Genomic DNA, 21,044 nt, shown 5'->3' with positions numbered 1-21,044 from the left:
GCACGACATGTCAGACTCTTTTATTGGTATCATGTTCCTTTCCAGTACTTCACTCAATTAATCTACGTTATTTCTTTTCTATTACCTTAAGAAGTAATTCCTTAAGTTAACATATAGTTCTTCATGACGTCTGTAACAAAAGCTTACTTACAGTGTTACTAATTCTGACTTCTGTGTGCTACCTTTTCTGATATCTGTACGAGTATCATTTAACATTCTAGGTAGATAAACTTTTCACTTAAACATAAAGCAGTGTTGTTTCCTGATATCATACTATCCAGAATATGCCGTATGTATATGTAACACAGTTCTGATGGAAGAGATTATATATACATTTTGCACTACAGAGTAAGTGACCTTAGCTCAGCATTTCACTAAAACATTTAATAATCGTCAGCTAGCCCGTGTCCTAAAACACGTTTTAGTAATACTGTACTTCTATAGTAATTGCTTAAAATTTATTTTAAATGTTTAATGAATGTGGGCTTCCCCAGGAGAATAAAACACTTTCTGATAAATGATGTTGTAGGCTTTGTATTGTTTCAGTGTACTTCAGGGTTTCAGCGCAAATATCATTAGTTGTTTAAAGAAGGTAGTTGGTATAAGACCAGCACAGCAGTAAAATAACTGATAAAATTCATTAATGACCTTCAGATTCTTAATTCAGAAATTAATCAATTTTTTCCTAATGGAAATGTTAATTAGTACCCGAAGAGACAATAATATCAGCTCACTTTGGAATTACTAGTCTTTGACAGTGGTCTTACCAGTGAGAATTATCTTAAAAATCATTTCACAGATTTTCTTGCTATAAGGCATATAACAAATGAGCTCAGACTAGTTGAAAACTAAGCCTTTATCTTTTTAACTTCCTCATCACCTGTTTCTAGCATTGTGGCCTCACAGTAAGATGCTGTCCGGTTCCATTCTCATCTAGAGCGTCTTCTATGTGGAGACATGCATGAATGGGCATACCTTCATTGAACGTTGTGCATCATGCCTGGCAAGCCGGTATGTAAAAATCAACTGCCAATCATTAGCGGACCGGAGTTCCACTGTGGCGACCGCTAACTGCGAATAGCCGAAAGACACAAAATCACCTCTTTCTAATACCAGTTTTCCCAGTGCTAGGTCTGTTTAATCCATCCAGCTGCTCTGCATGTAAAAAGCATTTCTGGTGGTCCTTGTCCTGGAACACCCATTTGCTCTTCTTCCTCCTCATCCTCCTTGCCTCTCAAATGCTACGCTGCATTTTGCAGTCAAAACCTCATTAATTTGATACAAACAATATGTTGATGATTCCTGTTTTCTCCTCTGAAACTTTCTAACATATGTTTTTTGTTCAGGAACTACAATCTTATATCTCATTTTGCTGGACTCATTAAAAGGCTTAAGTGTAGTAGAATATATTCTTCATTGCACTGACTGCACAGTGAAATACAATGAAGCTAACAGTATGTAACTACACCTGAAAGGATTTCATTTCTCTGTGAACTTCAGTATGTCAAATTCCTTTGGTCATCTTCAAGTAGACTGATCGTGACTTCTTATTTTGTGACAATATCAGTAATGAATAAAACTGATCGTTCAGAGAAATCTTATAACAACATATTCTTGATGTATGTTTGGAGCTTCTACCTCATCTTTCCAGACTTGATCTATTAAGGATCTCACAATGTTTTCGTTTTCTTTATTTAAACTGATATGCAGGAAAACCTTACAATCTTGCACAGTGAACTTTCATAAGGTTGTTTATTTCCAGTTGGAATTGAGAAAAGCATTTACTTGCTTAGTAAAATGTGCATATCTTTTTTTTTTAATTCTGATAATATCACGATGTTCTTCATGTTTCACTGTTGCAGTCATTACATTTGGGTTATCTGCTTGCAGGTAGCCCTCAGTCAGCCTGATTATCAAAGTCTTGGGTCCTGCGTGGGTTGCTGTCTCATCTTCCATGACATCAGGGGTATAAAGCATGCAGCCGACACCATTACATCAGTCTTTCTTGCCGTGCTGTGCCCGAAGCAGAAGCAGTTGCTCAGTGCCGGTCGTCCGACTCCTAAAATTTTCTTTTTCTAGTTTCAGATCCGAAGTCTTCAACAAAGCTAAGTACCCCGTTGGCGAGCCTTTTTCTTGCTTTTAACTGATATCAGTAAAAGTTAATTGTATTTCTTGTGGAAAGCAAATACCTCATATAGATTTTCATTCGTACTGCATACCTTGCTTAGGCCCAGACCACGATATCCCTCACTGTCGGTTTTGTGCCTTATTCAAACCTTGAACTATTCTTTATCAGCTCATTTTCTCATCTAAATTTTTTGGTACTCGGTTCAGTTATCCAGAAGTGGCTTCGGTAAGCTACCCGACTACCGGCATTTTGAAAAAGTGCAAAGATTAAGACAGAGACAGACCACATAGATCCAAAGCTGCCAACGATGCTTATGTTAAGTTAGTCATCAGTTCGCTGGTACTTACTGAGGTGCTTTTGCAGCCCCTGATACCTGCTAGTTCAGATTCGCAGGCCTCTACTGAGGCCCATTCGGAATCCAGTATTTCGTGAGACGCTTCTTCAACTGTGGAACTTGCAAATGTCTCTATCTTGGATGGGTCCGGAGCCGCTGTACAGGCAACGGCTTCTGAGGGTGTATTCAGGCCTGCTGACTTGCATATTAAACCGATGCCATCTTCTTCTTCAAGGCCTAAAACTCGATCCACGCCCAGAACGCATGGTCAGACCCCTGTGCCTAAATAACAGATGATAAAAATGGTTGAAGACCTTATTACTCGAATCAGGGGAAGCCACCATTCTCCCTCTAAGAGACCTAGAACTGATTTAACTTCTGATTGTTTTAATCAGGATTCTGAAACTTCTGTTTTCTCTGATGACAAGGAGTTGCCTTTATCTACCAGGATTCTGATACAGAGGACTCCATTCCCTCTGCTTCCCCTTAAGAGGATTTCTCTTTTGGTGAAACTTTGCATACTCTTAGGGAGCATTTCCGCTGGAAAAGCCAGGATTACTCTTGACTCCAAAAAGAGGCTTAGGGAATTCTTACTCCTACCTCACCACAGGCCTTTAGCTATCCCTCCTGTACTGTACATTGTAGATGATGCCTTCTTGGAATCTAGCCTGGCCCCTGACACTTTACCTCCTGCTGCCAGAAAATCTGACAGGTATTACAGAGTACCTGACTTTCATGAGTTTCTCCGACTGCGGATCCTGAGACCATTCACAGGGACCCAATAGCATTAAGGCTACTACTGCCAAAAACCCTACCCCCTCTGATAGAGATTCCAGGGCCCTGGACAGATGGGGTAAGAAAGTGTACACTCCTTCTACTTTGGCCATTAGGTCCTTACACTGCCAGTTTCATATGTTAAAGTAGCAGCAGCATATTATTGGATTGCTTAAACAGAAAATAATGTTGATTCCTGACTGTGATGAAAATAAAGAATTGCAGGATTTAATGCATTCTGCTGAACAAGTTGGAAAACATACTTTGCAATGTGGTTTTGATTCATTAGAGGCATCTTGCAGGGCTGCTGTATCTAGGTCTGTACTTAGAAGGCATGCTTGGCTTAAGGAACAAACGTTGCCAGATCATGTTAAAGCCAAATTACTGGATGCTCCGTTAAACAAGACCACCTGTTTGGCAACAAAGCAGAAGAATTACTTAAAAAGAGGGAGGAAAAAGCTAAATCTATGAAAACTATTAAAGATTTCCTGTAAGTACAGCCTCCCAGCTTTAGTAGGCACTGGCCTTCTAAGAATTGGTCCTTTCCTGCCTCTTCCAGGCCTTCTCAGTCGAAACCCAGGACCAGCAGACCACCCAGGCTTCAGTCTCAAGGTACTCACAGGCCCAAGCAGTGGGCGGCTCTCACTTCCAAAGCTGAAAGTAGTAATACACACCCACCCCTATGGTAAACTGTCACAATGACTTAACTTTAAACCTTCCAAGCCCTGCTCAACTGACTGTTCCTTAAGGGGGAAGGATTGCTCTGGAAGCAAAAAACTGGCAACTCATTACTCAAGGCAAATGGGTTTTAAATAGAGTTTCCCAAGCATACAGATTCCACTTCCACTCCTTACCAACCCCAACCGGTTGGCCAGACCTACCCCCAAAATCAGTGGGCAGAGGCTCAAAAGCAGGTTCTCTCTCTTCTAAGTATCAGAGCTATTCATACTGTTCCAGAAGAGGAATGCAGGCAAGGTTTTTACTCAAGACTTTTCCTGGTACCCAGAAAAGAGAATTCCTGGCATCCTCTCCTGGCCTGTCTATCCTAAACACCTTTTTGGTAATCCCAAAATTCAAAATGCTAGCTCTTCAACAGCTGATTCCCATGCTAGGCAAAAATGCCTGGTTGGCAACACTGGATTTAAAGGAAGCCTACCTGCACATACCAATAAGGGAATCTTGCAGAAAATACCTACACTTCAGAACAAGTTACATGCACTGTCAGTTCTCTGCACTGCTCTTTGGCTTATCTACTGCACCCAGGGTATTCACAGCATCTATAGTTCCAGTCATTGCATACTGCAGGCAAAGAAATATTCAGATATATCCATACCTGGACGATTGTCTAATTCAGGCAGAAAGCCAGGACATACTATTAAATCATCTGGCATTTGTAAAGAAATTACTAACTTCTCTGGGGTGCACCATAAACAAAAAGAAATCACATTAGTACCCTGCCAACAAATTGTATTCCTGGGAGCAAGCTTGAATACAACTTCCCAGATGGCCTACCTCACTCCAGAGAAACAAGTTTATTTGACAGCCTACTTCAAACTACTGGCCACAAAGACCCAGCTATCTGCAAGGAAAATACTGCAAGCCCTGGGGTTCATGGCCTCTTGCATTCTACTAATTCCATATGCAAGACTGCATATGAGGAAACTACAATGGTATCTAAAAAGCCTATGGTGTCAATATTCTCAGGACTTAGAATCAATGATTCCTATCATCCGTTCTCTACAGACAGAATTCCTTTGGTGGGCAGAGGCCTGCCACCACAGCAAGGGACTGCCATTCACTATACTTCCTGCCACCCAAACCCTAACAACAGGTGCATCAGACTATGCATGGGGGGCTCACTTGACAGGGCAGTGCATTCAGGGCAAATGGGTCCCGAGTCAAATGCACCTGCATATCAATCAAAAAGAAATGTTAGCTGTACAGAATTCTCTGACAGCCTTCAAGGACCACATTCTTCCAGGACAACTATTGGTAAAGACCGACAGCACCCCTGTTATGTGGTACATAAGCAAACAGGGGGGAACCCACTCATACCCTCTCTGCAGACTAGCCATGGTTTTTGCCTTGGACAAGGCTTTGATGACCTGCTCTTCAGATATGTAGGGTGGGGTAGTTGCGGCAAAGTTTGTGATAGATTTGGATGGGATAGAGAGGGTGAAATTTTCACCAAATCTATCTGGTAGCAGGTTTGCTATCTCTGTGGGGTCTGTGTGTGTGATACCGTCGGTCACTAGTTCTGCACATGCTTGGGTTCTACCTTTTAGGCTACGTATGTAGCTGTAAAAGGCTTTATGGTTATCCTTGGCTGTGCTAGCTAAGTTTTTCTCAAAGAGGCCTTTAAGGGATTTGAAAAGTTGCCTTATTTGCCTGTTGAGGCTGAGGAGGGTGCTGTACCATTGTTTGGGGTCTCGCCTTTGTTTTCATGGACAGCAACTTTTTTGCGTTTATTGTAAAGTATGTTGACGTTGGCAGTGGCAGATCCAGGAATTTACGTAGGCCAGTGAGAAAGGGCTGGTAAGTAAAACACTGGGATTTAGTGGGCTGTTAAAAGGCCACTTTGAAATGCTCTGACAGAATATATGAAAAGGACATCTATGTATTTTTTGCTGTTTCAGCCATGTTGCTTTGAGCTGCACTTGCGTGCCCTTTCTTGCTATTACTTCACCGCTGGTTGGCAGTACTGGGATTCAAACCACATTGACTCCAGACATTTTGGCATCACAGTTTGTGGCATCCTGCCATCTGTAGGTCACTCTGGAGACAATGTTGTCATCCTCTTTTCATACTAGTGGCAGTGATGCCATTCTGTTCCCACAATGATCAGGGGCACTCTAGCTTTTCACCTTTTACTGTCTACCTAGATTATGGGCTTTTGTGCAAGTTGCATATGGCAGAATTATAGTAAAAAGCATACTCCTTCCAACTATATAAACCATGTTCATTTTTTTCTCTTCCTGACTGCTGGTGTCCAGAGAGTTAATTGATCCTGGAACAATACCCCTGCAGGTAATACTGTATATATTCTACTGCTGCTCCATCGGTCTGCAAGCCCCCCCCCCACACACACACACATGCACACATGTGGAAGTCGTAATGTCCTGGATTTAGCTACCTGGATTATGCAAACTGTTTTACTGAAAAGAAAGAATGAAATACTGTAGAGGTATAGAGATTTGGATGGCTGATGGAACATTTTGTATCTTTATTCCACTCATCTGCAGCTTTTCACATTGCATCTTTAGGTGCTGCAGACACATGATGGATGGATTATGATGTCTCCCTTCATGCCAAGCAATTGAGAGGCTGCATATATGTGAAATACAAGATCATCCTGCTGTGATATGCAGGGCTGTTAAATGTATGCATGTGCTATGAACAATACAGTATGTCATCTGCACAATTGTTTGGCAGATCAAGATGAACACCTCAATATAACATACAAGTCTGTCAAGTGCATGTGGTACATTCACTGTAACATAACATTCACACAAGTATCTGGCATCACTCCCATATTTAATTCCATGTACTATGTCCCGGAAATTTGCAATAATAATTACAGCTGTACCACACACAAACATTACTTTTTTTTTGCACTGTGTTTCAGTCAGTGTTGCTTCGGTTACTTTCCTAAAGTTCATGGAGGTAGTCTTTAGCATATGTCATCAGTGATATTACAGTGTAATTACTTAATTACTAAATCAGTTAAACAAGTCTTCACTATATGATGTCCAGAAATGTATTTATATTAAATGAGGAGCCTCTGCTGTGCAAATGACTTGACATAAATAATATTAAACAAACAGCATCTGTAAATACAGTCACAGGTATATACTAAGCTAATGACTAGGGCCCTTATAAGCCTAGCCACATAATCCAATCCTATCCACTCCAATCCATTTGTGTTCTCATGTATCATGTGCATTTATTAAGAGGGGGTATGTTAGGAAGTTTCTAAAAGCTATGTGGTGGGGTATGTTACTTTGCATATCACTGCCTGCCTCTGCCTATCAAAGACATGGGGGCCAGACCAGGATTGAATTTCCAGTTTCCCATCCATTGGTCTTCACCTTTGCTTTTTTTTTTCAAGTAGGAAGGTGTTTAGAAAATGATATAGGATATAAATTAAAATCAGTTGAAGTGTCAGTAAAATTAATAAAATGGAAAGCAGAAACAAACCCTCAAATAAGTTATGCATAATAAAATAACTGCATACAGAGAGCACTACAGAAGCAGCAAATCTGAATACCTAAAATACACTTAGAAAAAAACATGACTACCTGAAAACAGACCTCATCTAGCATTTTGCTCTGAGAGTGTTGATGGAGAAGTACAGAGAATGTCGGAAGGAGTTGCATTGTGTTTTTGTAGACTTGGAGAAAGCATATGACAGGGTGCCTAGAGAGGAGTTGTGGTATTTTATGAGGAAGTCAGGACCATCAGGGAAGTATGTAAGAGTGGTACACGATATGTACAATGGTAGTGTGACAGCAGTGAGGTCTCCAGTGGGAGTGACGGATGCGTTTAAGGTGGAGGTGGGGTTACATCAAGGATCAGCTCTGAGCCCTTTCTTATTTGCAATGGTGATGGACAGTTTGACAGACGAGATCAGACAGGAGTCCCCATGGACTATGATGTTTGCAGATGACATTGTGATCTGTAGTGAGAGTAGGGAACAGGTGGAGGAGACCCTGGAGATATGGAGATATGCTCTAGAGAGAAGAGGAATGAAGGTCAGCAGGACTAAGACAGAATATATGTGTGTGAATGAGTGGGAGGATAGAGGAATGGTGAGGATGCAGGGGCACAGGAAAATAATTTTCTTGGGTGGCGAAAGCCAGGGTACATTTTTTGGCTAGGCTTGTATGGGCCCTAAGGCCGATAGCCTAGTACCTACCTATGAACCTACCTATGAACCTATGAGTAGAGGTGGCGAAGGTGGATGAGTTTAAATACTTGGGGTCAATAGTTCAGAGTAACGATGAGTGTGGAAGAGAGGTGAAGAAGAGAATACTGGCAGGATGGAGTAGGTGGAGAAGAGTGTCAGGAGTGATTTGTGACAGACGAGTACCTGTAAGAGTGAAAGGGAAGGTCTACAAGAGGGTGGTGAGACCAGCTATGTTATATGGGTTGGAGACCGTGGCATGACAAAAAAGGCAGGAGTTTGAGCTGGATGTGGCAGAGTTAAAGATGTTAAGATTTACACTGGGTGTGATGAGGGTGGACTGGATTAGGAATAAGTATATTAGAGGGTCAGCCCAGGTTGGAAGGTTTGGAGACAAAGCCAAAGAGGCAAGATTATGGTGGTTTGGACATGTGCTGAGAAGGGATGCGGAGTATATTGGGAAAAAAGATGCTGAGGATGAAGCTACCAGGTAACAGGAAAAGAGGAAGGCCTAAGATAAGGTTTATGGACGTGGTGACAGAAGACATGCAGGTGGTTGGTGTGACAGAGCAAGATGCAGAGGACAGGAAGAAATGGAAACAGATGGTCCGCTGTGGCGACCCCCTAATGGGAACAGCTGAAAGAAGATGATGATGATGATGTATAAGTTATGCTATTACACATTAAGTTAAAGGAAATTATTTTATATGATAAATTTGCAAATTTACCCAACAAGCAGTTAAGACCAGGGAAAGAGTCTTAAGATGGATACAGTCACAAGACCTTCATATTTAACTTCATTCCTCATAATGCATGGACAAAAACAAAAATAATGGGGGGACAAAGGCAAAACATTAGGATCAATTTCCAAATATTACTCTAATTCACATAAAACAATTACAAGAACAGCAGGTTTTGCATCAACGTGCATTTTGTAAACAGTAAGAAGTATGAAGCTCTAACATCTGGCATTATTGACTGGCTGTAATCCTCAGTGATTTACCAGAAAAGCAGAACTTTACAAGAAACAAGGCAAATGATATGAGACAAAATCAAGGCAAGTCTGCAAACTCTGGGGACGTTAATACTACATGTAAAGTTGGTGGTGTGAAAAGAAAACAAAGCTGTATATTATATAATACCATTGAAAGGGAGTAAAATCTGTCAGCACAAAGGATAGAGTCTGAACTGTTAATGTGTTACTTCCTGTAACCAGAGGTACAAGAAATCATTCCTTCTACCTTCAATTCCCCTGCCATTTGACTATGAGCAAATCACTTACCCAAGCCATTCTCCTGGGTCATCCCAGAATAAGGATAATTGTGTTTGGTGGCTTGTCTGGTTAACATATGTATAAACAATACAATTTTAAATCAAAATAACATTAGTGCATGGCAAATCAGAAACACATCCCTATATTATATATAATATATTATAAAACTAATACAAACTGCATACACCATATATTGTAAAGGCAGCAAATCAGAATGCTCAAAATATACTTGGCAAAAATAAATTGACTCAAAAATAGCATTCCATTATACACCTAAGTAACTTAATTACTGTTATGCTGTTAGCCACATAACATGTTACAGGAAATTAATTTCCTTTGCTAGATTTACCCACAGGAAATTAGAAAGACTGAAAAGATTTAGATGTAGAGGAATTTCATCCTGGCTGAATACAAATCAAGCCTCTTGGGTGAAAAAAAAATAACAGATACTGTTACCTAGCAAGTCTACAACAGAGACAACAGTTAGCATCAGAAAAGTTGACTTACTGAATTTAAAAATTCAAGAGGCAAGGTTGAGCAATAGACCAATGACTTATTCCTGACAAACAATCATTCATATTGTATATCAAAGGTAACACAAAATAAGTTTCACACTTTACATGCAAGATCCATGCCTGAAATGCACTGTCACAAGTATGAAATAAAACAGAGAATAATGCATATTTTTATTCTACAAAATATGTCACAAATCGGCACCTAGTTAGTCTGTTGTGCCAGTCAAGGAGAATACTATGCCTGCACGATTTCTGACTGTTTTTTTGTAGATAACATAAACACAATTTTAGAATGAAAGTACTCAACTTGAATGCCCTTTTAAGCTGTGTATGCTGTTTACATTTAATATGTGGTTACCAAGCAAAATCTGAAATAATTCAATAAAGGCACTTACACTTTATTAATTGGTTAACTAGATGATTTCTTGTACCTGAAAAATTAAATCCACAAAACTTCCCACTAGCTGCAGAGTTCCTCCATTTCCTGACTTATTGCACTTTTAGAAATGCTTGAAAAAAAATACAAGAAATTCCTGAACAGCTTTTTCTGAGTAAAATAAAGAAATGCGAATGTAACGTGTGCATGCTTCACTCCATCATAAAATTAAATACTTTCCTAAGTCTTCATGCATGTTTCTTTATTTGGGCTGAAAAGTGAAGTGAAAGGCTGGGCTGAATAGCTATGGAAAAACTAAATAAATGCATAGGCGAATTCACTTGGCATTAGGCGCGACCGCAGTTTTTGCAAATAACCGCAAATCAAAAATGGCTAGCGCTATCACATTTAAAAGTATAGCAAATGAAATAGTGGGACTTCAAGGTGTAGTAACGTGGGTTTTTTTGTACAAGAAATGAACATATGAACCTATAGTTAAAAATGATGACAGTATACAAACTGTAGCAGCAGTAAACCAATAGCTTTAAATACCTCCGTCTTCTTTACCCTGCGTCTTATTTAGACAAGTTCCTCTTCTTGAGTGCTTTCTCAATCAAGATGTGAGATGCAGTTGGAAGAGCCACTCAAGATCTTTGGATGGTCAGATCGCCTGACTGTCTCCTCCAATTGGGTCTTCCACTGGGACTTGCGACGCAAACAGCAAACAAATACATTGCGTACAATACAGTAAAATATCTGTGAGTTGAAATGGGAAAACATACTGTGGAAAGTGTTAATCTCTCAACTGTGCACTGCTTTGGTAGTACATTTTCCAATTTCAATCGAGACAGTTAAAATAACTTTTTTATTTTTATTTTATTATTTATTTATTTTTTTTACTCAAGGTTGTACAATGGGTTCTCAAAAAAGGGTGAGGGCGTGCGCCCCTGCGCCAAAGCCTAAATCCGCCATTGGTTGGATTTATACCATAGCGGCTTTTTTTATATGGGGCTCTGGCTTTGATTCTTTCTGGTACAGCTGAGTCTATACACTTATGCAATTGATTCTAGAGGGCTTTAGTGTAACCTTCAGTGTAGTTACCACTTCCAGCTTGGGGTGGGTCTCGGAATGCATTTATACCTTCACCTAGGATGGTATAGTTTGCCTTGATGAAGTTTTTTGTCTGATTACACCCTGTTTGAGTTCTGGTGTTAGTGTTAGCTCGAAGGTGACTGACTTGTGGTCAGATATGACTAATGAGGGTCCAATAGTTGCTGTAATGCATCCGTTTGGCATGTTAGTAAGGACCAGATCTAACATGTTTGTTCCTCTTGTCAGGGAATGAACAATTTATACCAGGGCATTTGAGTTAACCAATTTAAGGAACTTTTGCCCTAGTGGGTTCGGGTTAGGCTAGGCCTAGCGTAGGTTTCCTATGTAATGGTGAGACAATTGAAATCCCCCATAACCAGAGTATTTGGTAATATTTAGATTGTATTCAGTTTGATCAAGTAGGCTTCATGTGTGTTATGACCCATGGAGGTGGGATTTGTAACTGGCTATGACTTGAATGGGGGTCTTACCCACCGTAACCTGAACTTGGAGCAACTCCATGGAGTTGTTCAGTCTAACTAGAGAGGAGGTGAATTTATCTTTACTATAGATAGAAACACTGTCTCTTTTGGTTCTCACATGTTCATTGCACACCCTGAAAGTGTGGAAGCCATTGTAGCTTTGCAAGGCTGGAGTATTCTTTGAGGCCTTGAACCAGGTTTCTGTGACTGCACAAAAATCTGCTTCTTCCAGTGACAGAATGGCTTTCAGGGTTTGCAGTTTTTGGTTTAAGCTCCTAGCGTTTAGTGTATTTTGTTATGACTTGCAGATTTCACTAAGTGTGTTTTCAAGACTTTGCCTAAAAAATGCATTATGGTGAGGCAAGAGCCTTTGTCAGCAGCTGAAAGCCTAGAGGTGCCAGTGCAAGGTGCAAACCGTCTTTGGAAAAGCAGAGAAAATTGTCGACCTTGGTTTCCCAGGCGTAGTATCTACAGATTACCGTCAGGGAACAAAGTACTTCGGCTAACTTTTCAGTCAAGCAGTCTCTTTTAATGCTCACATAAAACAACAGTCTTACAAAGTGCTTAATCAAAAAAACTTCTTGTAAATTTTAGTACTGTCTCGCACAGAAAGCCAGAAGGTCCACTGCTCTAAATGTCCTGTTTTCCAGACTAGAATATGGTCTTCCGATTTTTGCATATAATACAATACTATATATGTATATACTTATGTAATATATCAACTGAGAACAGAATACTCACATTCATAGACACACTGACGATGGGAAAATATTCATTGTATCACCACATTGAAATTTAATTCTCTCTATATTTTCTTGGATCAAAGTTCATGTTAAATACCTTAAGCTTACTAACTCATATGATCATTTACCATAAAATATTACATAACCAGTAACTACTCAACTGTAATTTATTCATTATTTCAGAAGGAGATTGTACAGAGGATGGCCTTGTAATCAACTCTTTTTCTCTTGTACCAGGACCTGAGAAAATAACTAATCTCTCTGTCAGAAATAATTCAACAAATACTTTATTCCTGACATGGACTGCTCCTTCCGGACTGCAAAGCTACTACATTGTTAATGCTGTTAACATTAGTGGAAATTTGTTGACAAATATGATTGTAATGACTGACTCTGCAACCATAACTGGACTGACTCCTGGTGGATCCTACAATGTCAGCGTTTCAGCAGTTTCATGGGACAACACAACTACAGGGGACAGTGTAGTAACCAGTAGTTCTACAAGTAAGTGCTTTTGAATTGCCGAGTCTAATTTTCTCTTCATGGTTTCAGTTAGAAACATTTGTCCAGTTCTTGTAGGATGACTCCCTTAATACAGTGACATGAGATTAATTTGTTTTTACCCATGCACGACATGTCAGACTCCTCTATTAGTATCATGTTCCTTTCCAGTACTTCACTCAATTAATCTACATGTTATTTCTTTTCTATTACTTTAAGAAGTAATTCCTTAAGTTAACATATAGTTCTTCATGACGTCTGTAACAAAAGCTTACTTACAGTGCTACTAATTCTGACTTTTCTGTGCTACCTTTTCTGATATCCGTATGAGTAACATTCAGCATTCTAGGTAGATAAACTTTTCACTTAAACATAAAGCAGTGTTGTTTCCTGATATCATACTATCCAGAATGCCTTATGTATATGTAACACAGTTCTGATGAAAGAGATTATATATACATTTTGCACTTCAGAGTAAGTGACCTTAGCTCAGCATTTAACTTAAACATTTAATAATCGTCAGCTAGCCCCTGTGTACTAAAACACTTTTTAGTAATACTGTACTTCTGTAGTAAGTGCTTAAAATGTATTTTAAATGTTTAATGAATGTGGGCTTCCCCGGGAGAATAAAACACTTTCTGAGGAATGATGTTGTTGTAGGCTTTGTATTGTTTCAGTGTACTTCAGGGTTTCAGTGCAAATATCTTTAGTTGTATAAAGAAGGTAGTTGGTATAAGACCAGCACAGCAGTAAAATAACTGATAAAATTCATTAATGACTTTCAGATTCTTGATTCAGAAATTAATCAATTTTTTCCTAATGGAAATGTTAATTAGTACCCGAAGAGACAATAAAATCAGCTCACATTGGAATTACTAGTCTTTGACAGTGGTCTTACCAGTGAGAATTATCTTAAAAATCATTTCACAGATTTTCTTGCTGTAAGGCAGATAACAAATGAGCTCAGATTAGTTGAAAACTAAGCCTTCATCTTTTTAACTTCCTCATAACCTCTTTCTAATACCAGTATTCCCAGTGCTAGGTCTGTTTAATCCAACCAGCTGCTCTGCATGTAAAAAGCATTTCTGGTGGTCCTTGTCCTGGAACACCCATTTGCTCTTCTTCCTCCTCATCCTCCTTGCCTCTCAAATGCTACGCTGCATTTTGCAGTCAAAACCTCATTAATTTGATACAAACAATATGTTGATGATTCCTGTTTTCTCCTCTGAAACTTTCTAACATATGTTTTTTGTTCAGGAACTACAATCTTATATCTCATTTTGCTGGACTCATTAAAAGGCTTAAGTGTAGTAGAATATATTCTTCATTGCACTGACTGCACAGTGAAATACAATGAAGCTAACCGTATGTAACTACACCTGAAAGGATTTCATGTCTCTCTGAACTTCAGTATGTCAAATTCCTTTGGTCATCTTCAAGTAGACTGATCGTGACTTCTTATTTTGTGACAATATCAGTAATGAATAAAACTGATCGTTCAGAGAAATCTTATAACAACATATTCTTGATGTATGTTTGGAGCTTCTACTTCATCTTTCCAGACTTGATCTATTAAGGATCTCACAATGTTTTTGTTTTCTTTATTTAAACTGATATGCAGGAAAACCTTACAATCTTGCACAGTGAACTTTCATAAGGTTGTTTATTTCCAGTTGGAATTGAGAAAAGCATTCCCTTGCTTAGTAAAATGTGCATATCTTTTTTTTAATTCTGATAATATCACGATGATCTTCATGTTTCACTGTTGCAGTCATTACATTTGGGTTATCTGCTTGCAAGTTGCCCTCAGTCAGCCTGATTATCAAAGTGTTGGGTCCTGTGTCGGTTGCTGTCTCATCTTCCATGACGTCAGGTAGTCAGGGGTATAAAGAATGCAGCCGACACCATTACATCAGTCTTTCTTGCCGTGCGGTTCCCGAAGCAGAAGCAGTTCCTAAGTGCCAGTCGTCCGACTCCTAATATTTTCGTTTTCGAGTTTCAGATCTGAAGTCTTCAACACCATTGGAGATCCTTTTTATTGCTTTTAACTGATGTCGGTAAAAGTTAATGGTATTTCTTGTGGAAAGCAAATACCGCATAAAGATTTTCATTCGTACTGCATACCTTGCTTAGGCCTAGACCACAACATCCCTCACTGTCGGTTTTGTGCCTTATTCAAACCTTGAACTATTCATTATCGGCTCATTTTCGCATCTAAATTTTTTGGTACTCTGTTCAGTTATCCAGAAGTGGCTTTGGTAAGCCACCCAACTACGGACATTTTGAAAAAGTGCAAAGATAAAGACAGAGACAGACCTCATAGATCCAAAGCTGCCGACGATGCTTCTGTTAAGTTAGTCTTCATTTCGCTGGTACTCAGTGAGGCGCTTTCGCAGCCCCTGATACCCACTACTTCAGATTTGCAGGCCTCTACTGAGGCCCATTTGGAGTCCGTTATGCCTTTGGATGCTTCTTCGACTGTGGAACCTGCAGAAGTCTCTACCTTGGGTGGGTCCGGAGCCGCTGTACAGGCAATGGCTTCTGAAGGTGTTTTGGCCTACTGATTTGGATATTAAACCAATGCCATCTTCTTCATCAAGGCCTAAAACTCGATCCATGCCCAGAAAGCATGGTCAGGCCCCTGTGCCTACATAACAAATGATAAAAATGGTTGAAGACCTTATTACTCTAATGACGGGAAGCCACCATTCTCCATCTAAGAGACCTAGAACTGATTTAACTTCTGATTCTTTTAATCAGGATTCTGAAACTTCTGTTGTCTCAGATGACCAGGAGTTGCCTTTATCTACCTATGAGGATTCTGATGTAGAGGACTCCATTCCCTCTGCTTCCCCTTAAGAGGATTTCTCTTTTGGTGAAACTTTGCATACGCTTAGGGAGCATTTCCACTGGAAAAGCCAGGATTACTCTGACTCCAAAAAGAGGCTTAGGGAATTCTTACTCCTACCTCAAAACAGGCCTTTAGCTATCCCTCCTGTACTGGACATTGTAAATGATGCCTTCTTGGAATCTAGCCTGGCCCCTGACACTTTACCTCCTGCTCCCAGAAAATCTGACGGGTATTACAGAGTACCTGACTTTCACAAGTTTCTCCGACTGCGGATCCTGAGACCATTCACAGGGACCCAATAGCATTAAGGCTACTACTGCCAAAAACCCTACCCCCTCTGATAGAGATTCCAGGGCCCTGGACAGATGGAGTAAGAAAGTATACACTTCTGCTACTTTGGCCATTAGGGCCTTAAACTGCCAGTTTCATATTTTCAAGTATCAGCAGCATATTATTGGATTGCTTAAACAGAAAATAATGTTGATTCCTGACTGTGCTGAAAATAAAGAATTACAGGATTTAATGATTTCTGCTGAACAAGTTGGAAAACATACTTTGCAATGTGGTTTTGATTCATTAGTGGCTTCTTGCAGGGCTGCTGTATCTGGGTCTGTACTTAGAAGGCATGCTTGGCTTAAGGAACAAACACTGCCAGATCATGTTAAAGTCAAATTACTGGATGCTCCCTTAAACCAAGACCGCCTGTTTGGCAACAAAGCAGAAGTAGTACTTAAAAGGATGGAGGAAAAAGATAAATCTATGAAAACTGTTAAAGATTTCCTGCAAGTACAGCCTCCCAGCTTTAGTAGGCAGTGACCTTCTAAGAATTGGTCCTTTCCTGCCTCAGGACCAGCAGACCACCCAGGCTTCAGTCTCAAGGTATTCACAGGTCTAAGCAGTGGGGGGCTCCCACTTCCAAAGCTGGAAGTAGTAATACACACCCCTATGGTAAACTGTCACAATGACTTAACTTTAAACCTTCCAAGCCCTGCTCAACTGACTGTTCCTTAAGGGGGAAGGATTGCTCTGGATGCAAAAAACTGGCAACTCATTACCCAAGACAAATGGGTTTTAAATATAGTTTCCCAAGGATAAAGATTCCACTTCCACTCCTTACCAACCCCAACCTGTTGGCCAGACCTACCCCCCAAATCAGTGGGCAGAGGCTCAAAAGCAGGTTCTCTCTCTTCTAAGTATCAGAGCTATTCATCCTGTTCCAGAAGAGGAATGGGGGCAAGGTTTTTACTCAAGACTTTTCCTGGTACCCAGAAATGACAATTCCTGGCATCCTATCCTTGCCTGTCTATCCTAAACACCTTTTTGGTAATCCCAAAATTCAAAATGCTAGCTCTTCAACAGCTGATTCCCATGCTAGGCAAAAATACCTGGTTGGCAACACTAGATTTAAAGGAAGCGTACCTGCACATCCCAATAAGGGAATCTTGCAGAAAATACCTACGCTTCAGTGTAGGCTACATGCAGTTCTCTGCACTGCCCTTTGGCTTATCTACTGCACCCAGGGTATTCACAATGTGTCTAGCTCCAGTCATTGCATACTGCAGGCAAAGAAATATTCAGATATATCCATACCTGGACGATTGCCTAATTCAGGCAGAAAGCCAGGACATACTATTAAATCTTCTGGCATTTGTAAAGAAATTACTACCTTCTCTTGGGGACACCATAAATGAAATGAAATCACATTAGTACCCTGCCAACAAATTGTATTCCTGGGAGCAAGCTTGAATACAACTTCCCAGATGGCCTACCTCACGCCAGAGAAACAAGTTTATTTGACAGTCTACTTCAAACTACTGGCCCCAATGACCCAGCTATCTGCAAGGAAAATACTGCAAGCCCTGGGGTTCATGGCCTCTTGCATTCTACTAATTCCATATGCAAGACTGCATATGAGGAAACTACAATGGTATCTAAAAAGCCTATGGTGTCAACCTTCTCAGGACCTAGAATCAATGATTCCTATCATTCCTTGTCTACAGACAGAGTTCCTTTGTTGGGCAGAGGCCTGCCACCACAACAAGGGTCTGCCATTTACTCTACCCCCTAACAACAGGTGCATAAGACTATGCATGGGGGGCTCACTTGGCATGGCAGTGCATTCAGGGCAAATGGAACCCGAGTCAAATGCACCAGCATATCAATCAGAAAGAAATGTTAGCTGTACAGAATGCTCTGACAGCCTTCAAGGATTACATTCTTCCATGACAACTATTGGTAAAGACGGACAACACCACTGTTATGTGGTACATAAGCAAGCAGGGGGGAACCCACTCATACCCTCTCTGCAGACTAGCCATGGTTTTTGCCTTGGACAAGGCTTTGATGACCTGCTCTTCAGATATGTAGGGTGGGGTAGTTGGGGCAATTTTTGTGATAGATTTGGATGGGATAGAGAGGGTGAAATTTTCACCAAACCTATCTGGTAGCAGGTTTGCTATCTCTGTGGGGTCTGTGTGTGTGATACCGTCGGTCACTAGTTCTGCACATGCTTGGGTTCTACCTTTTAGGCTATGTATGTAGCTGTAAAAGGCCTTATGATTATCCTTGAGTGTGCTAGCTAAGTTTTTCTCAAAGAGGCCTTTAAGGGATTTGAAAAGTTGCCTTATTTGCCGGTTGAGGCTGAGGAGGGTGCTCTACCATTGTTGGGGGTCCCGCCTTTGTTTTCATGTACAGCAACTTTTTGAATTTATTGTAAAGTGTGTGGATTTATACCATAGCAGCTTGTTTTTATTTGGGGCTCTGGCTTTGATTCTTTCTGGTACAGCTGAGTCTGTACACTTATGCAATTGATTCTACAGGGCTTTAGTGCAGCCTTCTGTGAAGTTACCACTTCCAGCTTGGGGTGGGTCTCAGAATGCATTTATACCTCATCCAGACTCTGTTACACTTTGATGTGAAGGAAAGGTTAGTTTGCTTTTATTTTTTGTATTACTGTATTGCCTTTCTATATTTTGAATACTGTAGTTTGTTTTCTTTACCTTGTGTTTTGCTTGCATTCTGTTTTAACATCATATTAAAACTTCAAAAGAGACCACAGCTCTCTCTGTTCTGAGTCAGGCAGAATTTTTTCCTACCCTCCCACCCATTTAAGTTGTCTTGTTAAATACCACTGTCTTTCTAGTTGCCCGCCTCTTATGTTAATCTGACCATATATCTCATTTCTCTCTACTTTCACTGGCTTATGTGAGTAATCACAAAATCATCATTTTTGAAATCCCACCCCTTCAATTATTTAAATTTATTGGCCATCCTACAGTATTTCATAGTACCAAAATACAAAATTGACCACCCCTTTCAGTCCATCTTGCTGTTTTAAAAATAGTAACTCTCCACTAAACATTAACTTTTTAAACAGGTAAAACTCAAGTTACCTACTTTCACATCTAACTTCTCTAGTGCACACTGCAGAGTGCATTCTTTTCAATCTTACCTTTAAGCATCCCTGTGACTAGCACTTTCTCTAATACCTGCTGGAAAGCACTAGGAAGCCTTAAACTCATACAAAGACTGAACTCTCCTTGTTAACAAGGAGAAATTAATAGTAGGCACTAAGCCTATAATTGCATACTTTACAAAGAAAAAAAAAGCCCCAAACCAGGCATGTCCAAGGGTTAGCTTCCGGTGATTTCTCCTGTCCACCTGGTGAATCTGGGCATACTGGGGCAATGCAGCAATTGCCTCATGTACACAGACAACCCTCTCCTCCTACCACCCAACACTACAACCTGTGAGAGATGCACTTACATAGCCAAAATGGAAGCAAAGCTCTCTCCACCCAAGATTGTGCTAAACAGTCAAGAGGAGAAGGTTAACACCCACACTACACCTCAAGCAACACATAGCCCTTCTAAACCCGCACCACTAACACCCACATATAGCAACACTAAATCCACATATGCAGAGGCCCTTAACTGTAACCTGCCCAAGCAACAAAGACCTCTGAAGCTGAAACGCAAACAAACACCAATCACAACCAATGTGCCGCATAGTTCACAACACCAGTGTGCAACCCAGCAACAGCCCCTAAGGCAAGACAATGTACCTAACACTTTAGTCATAGGTGACTCTATAGTCCGGCACACTGATGTCCCTCTCACCAGGTTGAATAAGGAGAAAATTTCAGTCAGCTTCCTGTCGGGTGCCAGGAACCGCCACATAACGCATGCACTCAAGTCACTCCACAACAAGTACAAATATGACTCTGTCATTGTCCATGTTGGAGTGAATGACTTGAGATGTACCTCCCTGGACTACATGAAAAGAGACATGGAAGAGCTCTCGGATCATGTGGCCAGGCAGGTATGACCCTAGCCCTGAGTAGCATCCTGCCTTCGCCCAGAATGATACCACAATATAAGGATAAAATGATTGACTTCAACAATTGGCTAAGCTTATGGTGTCGTTCAAAGGGGATCCAGTATCTGTCTGCCTGGGATGACATGATTGACAGACCACGATGCTTTGCCAGAGATGGTCTGCACCTGTCGCCCCTCAGATTCAGGTTACTGGCTAAGGCTCTTGCCACCCCTATAGTGCCTTTTTTAGGCAAACTTCAAAGGGCAAAACCACCACCGTAACAGGTACAAGCATGCAAAATCTGAAGGTAATGCTACTCAATGCTAGAAGTCTAAACCTCAAAATGCACTCTCTCGAGGCACTCCTAAAAATGGAGAACATCGATATCTGTGCAGTAACTGAGACCTGGTTCAAGGCTCCAGAGAGCACCCCTGCAATACCAGGCTACAACTCTTACCACACTTTTCGGCCACCAAACCAGGACCGAAACACTAAAGGTGGGGGAGTGTCAAAATTCACCAAGGATATTCACACCACCAGGCTAATTGGCCAACACAATGTGTCTGAAATTCTCCAAGTGTGACTAACACTAGGTAAGACTGCAATCCAAATTGTAGCTTGCTACAGATCCCCCACCATACCCCAAGATTCTCACTACACCTTTCTAAACATACTGGAAAATATTAAGATAGAACCAAACACCCTAATACTGGGTGATTTTAATGACCTTGCCATTAACTGGGAAAACTACTCAT

General features: G+C 40.6%; 1 protein-coding gene across 1 annotated transcript in view; it reads left to right on the top strand.

Annotated features, from left to right (window-relative positions):
• LOC122810515 (receptor-type tyrosine-protein phosphatase beta-like) overlaps positions 1-21,044 on the top strand; it is a 50,305-nt gene that overhangs the window by 13,340 nt on the left and 15,921 nt on the right. The window contains exon 3 of the mRNA XM_044082096.1: positions 12,858-13,124. Within this exon, the coding sequence (XP_043938031.1) occupies positions 12,858-13,124 (267 nt within the window). The remainder of the gene's footprint in view (positions 1-12,857; positions 13,125-21,044) is intronic.

This window comes from Protopterus annectens, chromosome 9.part0 (genome assembly GCF_019279795.1).
Source record: "Protopterus annectens isolate FY-2018-M chromosome 9.part0, PAN1.0, whole genome shotgun sequence".
NCBI lineage: Eukaryota > Metazoa > Chordata > Ceratodontiformes > Protopteridae > Protopterus > Protopterus annectens.
Note: the sequence above shows the minus strand (reverse complement) of the source record. Positions and strands in the feature narration are given on the sequence as shown.